Raw genomic sequence first — 13,323 nt, 5'->3', positions numbered from 1 at the left:
GTTCATGGATGAAACCTCTAGAGAGTACTTCTCCATGGTTTAACCAAACATTCTTGTGCTACAAATTTTCTCCTTATCCTGCCTTGTCATTCACTCTATGGTCGAAAAAGCTTTTGATTTTGACTGTAGAGAATGCTAAATTGTACTATTATTTCCCCCACTTCATTCTGACAAACAACAGAACAGGCTATCATGATTGACAGGTTGACTGCTAGTCCCGAGCCAATTAAGAAAATCCAACTTGCATTGTTGTATGCGTATTAGTTCATGAAAGATCAATCTGAATATATGACTGGTGCCTGGTGGGAAGGTACAATCACAACTTCAAACCTTCTTTTGGAAATATATACATGATGGCCGGTAAATGTGGCAAACCCACTTCACCATGATTGACAGGCACCAAAAGAGAAATGTGCCAGATCGACTGCAATCTACAAAATGATCCAAAACCAGGGAAAAGGATGCATCTGTATTGTAACTTGTCATGTATGAATCTAATCTTCATATGAGTCTGCACCATAAGATCAGCAGAATCAGTATTCATTGACAGGCCCTTCAAACCATCCATCATAAATTAACTGAGCTTTCAGCGCGCATAGGGTCTAGACATGAAAAGGTCGACTTAGACACAGTAATTCTCTACCTGTCTGGCCAAACATGATAAGTTGAAATCATATTTTCAGAAACATGTAATTGCTGACAAATGAAAGGTTTTTGGAACTTTGCCGAGACTATCTAGTTTCCAAATTGATACATCATTTGATGATCGAGTACACTGTGATGATTAGACTTCAAATCAACAAGTACAGTTTCCTAATTTATGATCATATCGTGATATATCTCTGTTCAAGAGACGTACAATCAATTATGATCGGTATTTTGTTTTAACCTTTGAGATATTTTACCATACAAACACTGCATCACTTGCACCTACCATTCAAAAGTTGGAAACTACACCCTAGCTACTAAATGTACCCTTAAAAAGATTTAGAGTCCGATTGAATTCTTGAATTTGAATTTAAATTTTAAATTTATGAATTTGAAAACTTTAGATTTGAAATTTTATTGTTTGGATACAAAATTTAAAGGTGAAGATTTCATTGAGGATTTCAATTTAAGATTTTTTTTTTTTTTTTTTGTACAGTTTAAGAAATTAAAGATATGATTAAGAATAAAAAAGAGTGCTGCTATTTGCACACCCTAAATTTCTCTTTGCACACCTTTTCTTGAAAAAAAAAAAAAAAACTCAAAGGAAAAGACCATTTGGCCCTTCCCTCACCCACACACCCCATCCCCATCTCCCCCCCCATACACACCCCACCCCTCACCTGCAAATTTCCCTCACCTGCAATTTTTTTTTTTTCTTCTTCACCGTCGCACCCTCCACCCTTTATCTTCTTCTTCTTCCCCCCACCCCAACCACCTACCCCCGAGCCCTCCCCTCCTCTCCTCTCCTCTCCGACTCCTCCCCCCTTGCTCTGTTTTTTTTCCCTCCGCCGATCACCACCTTCCTCGCACCAGCAGCACCACATTCCTCGCAGAACCACCACCGCGCGCCACCACCTTCCTCGCAGCTAGCTCACCGTCGCGCGCCGGAGAGAAGATAACTTAAAAAAAAAAAAAATTGGAGTGGGTTCGGCGGACCAGTGCCGAACCCGATGGTTTCGTTCGGTAAGTACCCACCAAACAATCCTATTCTATTCGGCGGGTACCTGTCGAACGAAACCACCGGGTTCGGCACTAGTCCGCCGAACCCGCTGCATTTTTTTTTTTTAAATTTGTTTGGCTGTCTGCTGGGTGAGAGGAGAGAGGGAAGGAGAGAGAGAGAGAGAGAGAGAGAGAGGGAGCGCTGCGCGCGGTGGCTGGAGGGCTGGGGTGGTCGGGGCTGGGTTGGGCGCGGGGAGGGTGGTGCAGCAGGGAGGAGAGAGAGGGGTGGTGCATGGTGGTGGGCACGGGGAGAGTGGTGCAGCAGGGTGGTGGGCGCACGGTGGTGGTGCTGCGCGCGGGGAGGGTGGTGCAGCAGGGTGGTGGGCGCAAGGTGGTGGTACTGCGCGCGGGGAGGGTAGTGCAGCATGGTGGTGGGCGCGGGGAGGGTGGTGCAGCAGGGTGGTGGGCGCACGATGGTGGTGCTGCGCGCGGGGAGGGTGGTGCAGCATGGTGGAGAGGTGGGGAGGGGGTGTGTACGGGGGGGGGGGGGGGATGGGGATGGGGTGTGTGAGTTTTGGATGTGTGTGTGTGTTTTTTTTTTCTGTTTAGGGAGGGTGTGCAAAAAGAAAAATGGATGGGGGTGTGTGGGTGAGGGAAGGGCCAAATGGTCTTTTCCCTTGAGTTTTTTTTTTTTTTTTTCAAGAAAGGGTGTGCAAAGAGAAATTTAGGGTGTGCAAATAGCAGCACTCATAAAAAATAAGAAATATAATTTTAATTTTCATATATTTAATTTAGCAATATATGATAAATATTTAAAATAGACAATCAAACATAAATGTAGGTTTAGCTTAGTTGGTTGATGGTCACTAAAGGCTGGAAAAAACGCCGGAGCAGTGGCCGAAAAAGTCACCGGAGGGGGTGGCCAGAAAATTCGCCGGGGTGGTCGCCAGTGATGGTGGCCATAGGTGGTGAGAGAGAGAAAAAAAGTAGGGTAGTAGAATTTCAAATAACTAGTTGGATAATGTATTTGAAATCCACAAATTTGGGCTTTTCAAATTCATCTTGAATTTAAATACACGGATTGCATTTGGTGCAATGTCCCCACCAGAGACAAAGTCTTAGGCTTTAGGATAAGTCCCAAATGAACGGGAAGCATGACATTGCTCCAGGGACAATATGGATGTTCATGACCCCTCTTACACCTACACCTTACTCACTCTCTCTCTCTCTCTCTCTCTCTCTCTCTCTCTCTCATATATGCAAAAGTCAGATGTACGTACGTCACTACAAAAAAAATAGACTTTTAGTTACAACAAAAAACCTTGTAACTAATGCTATGTTTAGTCACAAGCTATATAGTGACAAATTTTTTCTTGTAATTAAATCCTCAGTTGTAGCTAAAACTATTAATAACAAAAGTTATTGTAACTCATAGTCTATTTAATTAGTCACAACTATAACTTTTAGTTACGGGACTTTTATTTACAACATAATCACAACGCTTCTTGTGACTAATACATTTATTCACAAGATTTACACTTTGAGTCACAAATTATGTTGCGACTAAAAACCTTATTTTTTGTAGTGTACATATATAGTTGGAAGATGAGACGTATAGTTTCCATCATAAGAGCTACTGCTGACACTCATGAATATATGAGAGATGATATGCATAGTGAAAGAATTCATTGTTTTTGGTTCTTTCCTGGCAAAGAAAAAGCGTGTTATCCGGTCAAGCCCAGTAAGAATTAATTGATCCCACTAGACAGTAGTAGGCTAGTAGCCCACCATATACAAGAATAATCTTAAACTAGCTCCCATGTCCATTTCTTTTCTTTTGGCTGATCAACTCTATTTCTTTTCTTGTCAGGCTGCATGTGATATATATTCCATTTGTATGTGTGCTCCAACTTCAAAAGTAATCAATTTCGTCCACTTAAATACCCCTATCTATTTTGGTGGTTGGAAAGAGGTTTAGTTAATTTGTTTTTCAATGCACATGAGTAGAATCGAACTTTGAATCTATCTTAGGCTAATCCAAACATCATCAATATGCATTAATTAATTAGAACGGTATTATTATTAACAGTGAATATTTTATTCCATTGGATCATAGAGAACAATTTGATTGGCTTCCTCGATCCGAATGGATAAGATATGGATTTCATAGTCACTTCAATTGCACACATTGGGATCAAATCAATGCAATAGAGCCAATTATGTTATCAACCACATTAACAAGAAGTCATCAACTTCTAGCTTACTCAGTTACTCAAAACTCAAAAGAAAATATACTGCGACATAATAGAATTACAACTGCAGGTGATGATCTACATGAAGTACTTGCATGCACGGATAATATAATCATTCATGCAATATTAGCTAGCTTAACTTATCCCTCATGAATTTGCAAAGCACCATGAAAACTACATCTCGATTAGTCAAACAAATTGAGGTGGTCGAGTCGAGAAGTTCGATATTAATTAATATTAAAAAAAAGTTCACTGACTTAACTTTTTAATAAGATTCGTTCACTTTACTTGAAGATAGATTTTGGACCTTCCCCTATAAGCAAGATTCTGTTCTGGAAAAAGGAAAGAATAAGAAAGATAGAAGGATCGAACATTTCACTGTCAACTTTTATTATATATATATATATTTGACCAATATATATATAGAATCATTTTTCTCTTATTTAATTTCAAAATAAGAAAATGAATTCTGGAGATCAGATTTAGAATTCTATTCAATTACAAGAAAATAAATTAATCTCGATCAGGCCAAAAAAATGAGTTAATGGATAATGAATCAATTAAGTAATATATAAATAACATCGAAGTAGCAACTCTACTTTACTGAGACATATATGTTTCTCATTCATTGGGTTGTATATATAATAAATTCATGAAAGCATATAAACCAAATCTTTTATGTTTTATCATAAAATTAAAACACAAACGCACACACATGAGCATTAAGATAAACTGTATATATCAAAACACCAATTAGCTAGGGAGTAGGTGAACCCAAATTAATTCATCAATATTATTGCTTGTGTTGATGATTCACATTTAGTTAACAATTCTCATTTGGATCATGGCAACTTGGTTACTGTAAGATGCTAGAGATCACAATTTATACTTCAATTTGTGTTTACAATTACACTAGTGAGAGAGAGCTAGCTAGAGGGGTCACAACTCACAACCTCGATCCATTGATATACTTTCATAAAGGCAAAAGATACTAAGAAATATTAATTAAGACAGCTCTAATATATACCTAAGCAACATTTTTAGAAAATATCTGCTGCTAGATTTACACTTCCATCATATGGAAATGGAAATCATTAACTCATACTATCAGGGCAAATTAAATGCGTTAATATTGACTAGGATATATGAATATGCAAAATTTCTAACTCCATCTTAATTTCAATATTGCAAGCTCTATATATATATATAAGATTTCATATAGCACAAGTGCAAGAAGAAAATATACAAGAAAATTAAACTGATTGTCGATCTGTATGATCGAACAATCATAGAGTTATACATTTCAGTTCAACAACTACTTCAGCCCCTTTCAAACATGCAGCTCCAAGTTGCAACTTTAATCTGTCCATAAAAGGCATCAGAATGTTCTCAGAGATTATCTTAATCCTTGGCTAAATGCAAGTTAATAAAAGCTAGCTAGAGATAGATCGATGAAAGAAAGGCTAAATATATATATATATATATATATCCCATTAAGGGGTTTAAGCTATAGATCGGCATCACTGGATTCCATGTACGTATATAACTTACAAACCTAGTAAAGATTTCCAACTAAGATAATGTGAAAAACTGTGTTGGAGATCGATACACACTGAAAAATTAAATTCAACAATTGAAATTCTTTGACTTGGTAGCCCAACTAGCTAGGCTAGTTTTAACATGTCCTTCACATAAAAATAATGAATACACATGATCAACAGATCCCATCGATTTCACATAATATATATGCTCATCACCTGAGGAATTAAGGAACTTAATTAATTAACCTAACCTAACAAGAAAGCATAAACAACTTGATTTCATCGATCTCCATGATTGCAAATTGAAAGTAGAACTGCGGCTCTGATCGATCTGCTTGCCCATTTCAAACTGTAAAACACAAGATCGAGCAACCATAAGTTCATCTGCTATATATATGCATATATGCCTATACAAGTCATATATACAGTAGTACGTACGTACTGCTGCAAGAACAAAATGGAAACATAAATTAGAGCATGTATGATGAAATTAACAGAATACAATTAAGGAATTAATATATAATATATTAATTAAATATGGGAGGTAGCTAGGTGGAGGAGGGTAAGGGCCTAAGGGGTTGAGTAGGTAGGCAGCTTAATTAGCTAAAGAGCTAGCTAGGTGATGACAGAAGCATAGAGAGCACAAAGGAGTGAGATGCATAGTTCCATTGCAAGTCGTCCATCTGTGCTCTCTATCTTCTGTCAACAACATGCATCCCATCCCATCCCATCCCATCTCTACTTCCCACATCGATCCCTACCTCTCCCTACCACCTCCATCTCGATCTCTACCCTAATACCCTAAAAATGAGATTAATATATAGAAAATCAATTAATGTACATATATGGTCTGCCACCAGTGGTCTCTATTTATAGGAGAAAAGGAATGAACACACCTGCCCACCCAAAAAGCTAGAATTCATTCATTCATGGTAAAAGAGACGGTAGATATCAGATATGTACTAGCTCTAGCTGGTGAAAGTTTTCACTTTTCAGTACATGTGTATATATGATATGACTCAGAAATGACAGTGATCCCAATATATACAACTCATCTACTGTACGTGATCTACTTGCAACCGTCTATCACGAGATCAAATTTGCTCAAAAGGACAGGACACTCTTGATTTGTAACTTCCTGACCAACCCCACACCGCACACTTTCCAAAGTAGTAAATTGACCATATTTGCATATATAAGTACCCTATATATTGCATGCCATTTGAGGCAGTGAAGATTTTTTTTTACCACCAGTGCTTTAATGAGTGAGGAATATACTCCCCCGTGTTTGGATGAACTAGTACTATTACTGGTAGGTTTGAATGATTCACAAATCTCAGTACTGTACTATATATATATATATATGCATATACATATATGGGTATATATCTATCTACTCCTCCTACTAATTTCATAATTGTACTGATTGATCAGATCATGATCCTAACTGCATGTATATATCCCCATGTGCACTAAGGATTTCCATAATCCTTTTGAGATCATATATATACATACTTATACATGTATATGGTTAGTTGAGTCATTACGCAGATTCCAGATCATGGTGCATATATGATGTGGTCATAAAATCTTGCTCATCATGCATATATACATATATATATATATATGTGTGTGCTATATATATATATATAGTTGTTATGCTTTATCATCTCTTATGTGTGAGCAGTGAGCATGAGAGTGAGACCCACAAAGCACAAAGCACATGGAATGAATCACACATATATATATATATATATATATAAACAGTACAGTGATTAATAAGTCAAGGTATACGTAATTGTGGAACGCTTTGAATTAAGTGGTTGAAATAGAGACACTTTACTGGCACAAAGCAATCAATCTTCGCATTTGCAAAGTCAATTAATTACTACTTTTACTAGAGCCAAACTGACACATATGCATGCTCGAATATAACTTGAACGATTCAAAGAGAAAAATGCCAGATCGATGAATTTATTCTTATTAATCTTTATATATGACAGCACCTTTAAAGCTACCCAGCCACTTAATTAAATTTGGACCCATCCCAACCACAAGATCTGTACCATCTCTAGAACGCGCGCACAGAGTGTATCTGCATATATATATATATATATGTGTGTGTGTGTGTGTCCATATATTGTTGGGAGTCACCATCACCTCCACAAATTAATTAAAGATATATGATGAGTGAGAAGAGTCATCGATCACAAGTGAAATATTGATCAATATTACAATCTGGATATTAGTATTTCCATGAAATATAAAAATATATGAATTGAAAGAGCCCAAAAATCTGAACGCACATATGGTCATGTAGACGCAGGACCACTGTACTGTCTGTACGTGGTCCAATATTGACTGGATCATCATCATAAATGTTTTCTTTTTCTTCTTTATTCATACAAGATATATATTAACCTAGCTAGCTAGCTAGCTATAGGAACTAAACTACATTTCTGTACCCCTTCGATCCCACCCCATGTTACTTGAGCTAATTCATGACTGTGCATAATTGCATATATATCATAGTATCACACCCTACCTTAATTACTTCATGTCTACCTTAATTTTCATAGATACGTATTATTGAATTCATCTCTAAATCCATATATTAGTACTATTGAATTCTTCATATAAACATACCTAGCTAGCTAGCTATTTGGACCCTTAAAGAGTGTCATGCATCCCCATATCGATCGTAAGATCTCATCGGCAACTTGCATGATTAATTAGTGTTTAATTAATTTCCTCTAGAGAGAGAGAGAGAATGAATATGGGTTTGCTCTTTACGTCAGGGATGAATGGATGATATACCATTATCGCAACTTGGCAAGAAGCATGGAGGGGATGGTATTTGAGAGCATCCCTCAACACACATTCCTTATCCCCATATATTTCCCCTCTCTTGTCTTCATCACACTACTTTTTTTTTTGGTCTTCATCACCCTACTTATTAAAGTGAACGACCATAATGGCCGGGGCGGTGGGATGCTACTCTGTTCACCACCCCAGAACAATACTGTGCATCCTAACACGTGGCGACACCCCATTATCTACTTCCTCGGTCGGTCTCTATGAGAATGAGATAACGATCTGGGATAACCCTGAAAAAATCTTATCATTGGTTAAAATACAATACCCATCTCGATCCCAACATTTCCTTTTCCCCTATCCCCGTGTAATGAAAGATGTCTTTTCAGTGTTCAAAGTTATGAGAAATTATTTAAAAGGTGGACCCACCGACTGCCGTTTTTGGAGAGTGCATTATTTTTCGAATTTTGAGCTTTCCCCTTTTGGATTGGAACATTTGGTGATGGGAGAGGTTGATTGGCTAATGGGGTTCTCTTCTCTTTTGTTCTGCCTCTCCTCTCGAACATTTTAGAATCATGCTTCAATTATTAATACTTTAATATCTATCTTTATTTCTTTGACTAGTCTTGGAACCATGAATGGTGCCAGTATATAGTATGTACCATAGGGTGGCGTTTTAAGTAGGCTATAAACTTATTAGATGCAAAAATTTAAAGGCATAAACTTTTTAAATGATTATAAAATAATAATTCCATTAATATTTATGATGGGAAGTTTTATTCATTCAAGCACTTTTTAAAGATTCTTACTGCACAGATTCTGATTAGTGAGAAGTTGAGAACCAGTTTGAAAAACCACATTCTGACATGGTTGTGAAAAAATAAAATTGAAAATAAAAACCATGTGTGGATAATGTGATCTTGTGGAGGTTATAGATCCAGTTACATAAAGACCATATCTCTGTGAATGGCCCAAGGCATCTGGTTCTGCAAAATGATGGACTAGCACAATAGAATTAATGCCCAAACTAAGAGTAATAGCTAGTTCCAAGAGTTTCAAATTTGAGCCTGTCTTGGACTTAGCAAAGAATAACTCTGGGCCTAGCTCCCCGGGCAAGAGGAGAGATATTTCTTCAGTGTGAAGTGGGGTAGTTGTACTGCATGTATGGTACGACGTTTAATGATAAAATGAGAAATGTTCTTATTTCAAATAAAATTTACAATCTTTTAAAATAAATATAACAAATACTACGTAACCTTTGCTAACCAAGAGTTTTTCAAGTAAAGGTGAGAAAGTCAAAGAGTTGAAATGCCAAGAAGGCAATAAGTTGACCTCATATCCTTAATTAATATCAACTGAGCAAAGAATTCTTAGCCCAAAAAAAAAAAAAACCAAATAATTAATTAGAGGGTACGAAAATTAAAAGTCAAAATGACCTAGCTAGGAAGTACAATTGGATTAATTAGAAGAGAAAGAGCCCAAGGAATATGCAGAGGATAATAGTTGTGGAATCGATGACAGCTGCTGCAGGCACTGCACTAACTGAACCACCATTATTGTTGTGATCTTGTGATGAATCGTTTGTTGCATTATTCTGGTTTTTGGTTGGTGGAGGTTGAGGTGGGCTCGCTGTCTCCAAGACTTTGACAATCATCTTCTGACCTCTCTCACAGTGTCCAGCAACCCCACTGATGAAATAGAACAAACCAGGTCGGTCCAATATGACCACTGTGTAACCATCGGTGGAGACGAAAATGGGATGGTCCGAATTGCATTTATTGTACTCCTCTGCGGTCACCACCATTACTGAGTCTGTGTTTTCCTTGTAATGGAAATCTAAGTCCATATGCAAACAAAGCATTTAAAATATTAAAACATCATATATAGCTAGTGACATAAAAGAAAAGGCAAAAGCAAATTATGTATGACGATTTTTTTTTTCTTCTTGATTACAAATTAAGCAGACAGTTTAAAGTGTATTATGTGTAGTACTCACAGACAGTGTCATCAACCTTGAACCTCTGTTTTGAGGCCCAATTGTTGTACATTTCTTGGTCATTAGATTTGGGAACCTTCCATCCATTCATGTCTCCAACTCTAAATTGAGTACAAGTTACAAGAAAGACTTGGAAGCTAGAAAGAATAAAAAATAAGAGCACTAATACATTGGAGGATTCCATTATCGAAGTACTTTGGTTGGGTTCTCTAGGAAGCTTTTGCTTGGTAGATCGAAGTAATAGTTTGATTAGAAGAATATATAAAATGAAGAGTTTAGTTGATGAAGTGGGGTTAATTACTTGGTTGGACTTATAAAGAGTGTTGAAGTTGAAGATTGTTATTGATCTGTTGGGAAAATGGTGATAGGATTCTTAGGAGTGAAAAGTGGAGGTGGTGAGCTTACTATTGGGCATATATTGAGCTTAAAGGGGGATATCTTTGACTTGGTATACAACTGTTTTCAAACGGCAGCTGAGGCTGTTGAGTGAAATTAGCTGAGATAGGAATATAGGATAAGTATAATTAAGCAAAGCTACTTAAAAAGTGAATTTATTATTCATGTCAGATTTTATTTCCATAATAATTATTTTTGGTTTTAATTTTACTGCACCGGCCATACGCAAATTTTGGCGGTTTCTTGTATGAGTGAAGGGCATATATACCGATTTGAACCTAAGTTTTTACTTTGTTAATATTTTTATATAATAATTTTATTAAGTCATCGCTTTTGATTTCGCATGTCATTCATGAACTTTCTATGGATCACTATTTTATGCAGATAACTCGATCATACTTTTGGTGTACATATTCATTAATTTCAAATGTTTCTTGCTCTTATAAATTTATCTTTTGATATAGAAATATATAGTTACTTCTAATGCTTTCTTTTCCATTCAATATTAATATTCATTGAGATATTTGAAGAAACTAATTAATATACAAATATATTAATAATATTCTATCGAGTGGTGATAAAGAGTGTTTTGTTAAACTCACTGATTTTATTTACAATATAATATTTTTTATTTTTTATTTTAAATTTAATGAATTATTCAGCTCCTTTGTATTTAGAGTTTTAGATCAAGTTTTTACTTAATGATTGTTATTTAATTTTTATTAATAATTTTCTTTTTGGTAGTATGGGTCAAAGCCTGCAATAAAAAACACCAAACTAGCTACCCAAGCACTGCCCTCGGCCTAGTTACAAATTTACAATCAAGAAATGGGCCACATGCCCAATATGATGGGCCGGAGTACTACAAACCCAAAGTCATGATTACATTTTATACAAATGACCATCGTATAAATTTATTACTAATGTTAAAATAAAGGGCAAATTACACAAAAGTACCTCAACTAACCACCCTATATCACTTGAGTACCCCAATTACAAAAAGTTGCTCGTAGGTACCTCAATTACTGATTTTGCACATCCACGTACCTCCGTCAACTTTTCCGTCAGGCCTGCCGTTATTTGTCCACGTGGCACACTAGAAACATGCCACGTGGATAACAAAAAAAAATAATAAAAAAAATTTAAAAAAATGAACTAATTATTTAAAAAAAATTAAAAAATTAAAAACTAAAAAAAAATAAAAAATAAAAACAATAAAAATGGAGCAGCACCCCTCCCTCCGCTCTCCGCCCTCCGCCTCCCACCCCTCCCCCGAGACCCACCCAACCCCAGCCACCCACCCCTCCGACCCCAGCCACCTTGCCGGCGACCCCAGCCACCACGCCGGCGACCCACCCGACCCAGTCACCGTTTCGACTATGCCATCCGGGTTTTATCAGTTTCTACTGCTTACCCTCCTGCCAAAATCACAACACTAGTCATTCAATCAATCTGTACCAGTGTTCTTTATTTGTGTTTCTTGGTGTCCGGCATCGGTGGAGCCATTTCCATTGCCAACACAAACGGATTGGATGTTTTGTTCATCTCAGTAATCTTGCTAAGCCTGGTTTGGACTATGCAAGTTATCAAGAACACACTGCAAGTCACTGTCTCACGCATCAAGTACATGCACTTCGCATGTGGAACAGAAATTGACACACATGAGGCTTTTTGGGACACAGTTAAACACTTGACTGGGAGTATCTGTATTGGCTCCATCTTGGTTCCAATTCTCGGCGTTATTTGGGGCTCAGCCCGAGCCATGAAATTGATTGCAGGGGATACAGATGAGTTTCTGTTTTCATGTGCCAACTGCTATTCAGGAATGGCTTCAACACTGGTGATGTATGGGAATCGCTAGGGTTTTGTGCACGTAGGGGTCTATAATAAGGGCTTTGTGCAGGCATCATCTGATACATGGGAGATGTTCACGAGCATAGGACTGAAAGAATTAATTGACTTGGAGGTCGCCGGCGTGGTGGCTGGGGTCGCCGGCAAGGTGGCTGGGGTCGGAGGGGTGGGTGGCTGGGGTTGGGTGGGTCTCGGGGGAGGGGTGGGAGGCGGAGGGCGGAGGGAGGGGTGCTGCAAGTGCTCCATTTTTATTGTTTTTATTTTTTATTTTTTTGAGTTTTTAATATTTTAATTTTTTTTAAATAATTAGTTCATTTTTTATTATTTTTTTATTATTTTTTTTTGTTATCCACGTGGCATGTTTCTAGTGTGCCACGTGGACAAATAACGGCAGGCCTGACGGAAAAGTTGACGGAGGTACCTGGATGTGCAAAATCAGTAATTGAGGTACCTACGAGCAACTTTTTGTAATTGGGGTACTCAAGTGATATAGGGTAGTTAGTTGAGGCACTTTTGTGTAATTTGCCCTAAAATAAATAGTTCTATTTTATACAAATAGTCCTGCTTTTATACATTGTCTTCTGATTGAATACACATATACTTACTTACTAGTTACTACTTACTACTTACTACTTACTACTAACGTCTTGTTATTTTATTTTATTTTTTTGTCAAAAAATAAAATCTTATTTTTTCAATCATTTATCATTGAGATATGAACATAAACTATTTTTTTCTTTTCTTTTTTTATTAATTAACTATTTTTATAAGTTTTGTTTGGATGCAATCCACTAAACTAAATAATCATTAATAATTAATTTTCTTA

General features: G+C 36.9%; 1 protein-coding gene and 1 pseudogene across 1 annotated transcript; one reads left to right on the top strand and one right to left on the bottom strand.

Annotated features, from left to right (window-relative positions):
• Window positions 1-6,285: 6,285 nt before the first annotated feature.
• On the top strand, window positions 6,286-12,999 carry LOC147275262 (uncharacterized; annotated as a pseudogene).
• On the bottom strand, window positions 9,717-10,434 carry LOC147275263 (early nodulin-like protein 6). The gene is made up of 2 exons (XM_086227953.1): window positions 10,251-10,434; window positions 9,717-10,090 (listed from the first exon to the last, which is right to left on the bottom strand). Exons 1-2 carry the CDS (start codon window positions 10,432-10,434, stop codon window positions 9,717-9,719), a joined length of 558 nt encoding a protein of 185 aa, XP_086084079.1.
• Window positions 13,000-13,323: the final 324 nt, after the last annotated feature.

The sequence above is a fragment of the Dryas octopetala genome, chromosome 9 (genome assembly GCF_963921425.1).
Source record: "Dryas octopetala chromosome 9, drDryOcto1.1, whole genome shotgun sequence".
NCBI lineage: Eukaryota > Viridiplantae > Streptophyta > Magnoliopsida > Rosales > Rosaceae > Dryas > Dryas octopetala.
The sequence above is the reverse complement of the archived record's forward strand: the minus strand, read 5'-3'. Positions and strand labels throughout refer to the sequence as shown.

Coding starts and splice junctions, on each gene's coding strand:
- LOC147275263 (XM_086227953.1), bottom strand. CDS start 10,434: ATGGAATCCTCCAATGTATTAGTGCTCTTATTTTTTATTCTTTCTAGC. Junction 10,091..10,250: donor CAAGGTTGATGACACTGTCT/GTGAGTACTACA, acceptor ATATGGACTTAG/ATTTCCATTACAAGGAAAAC.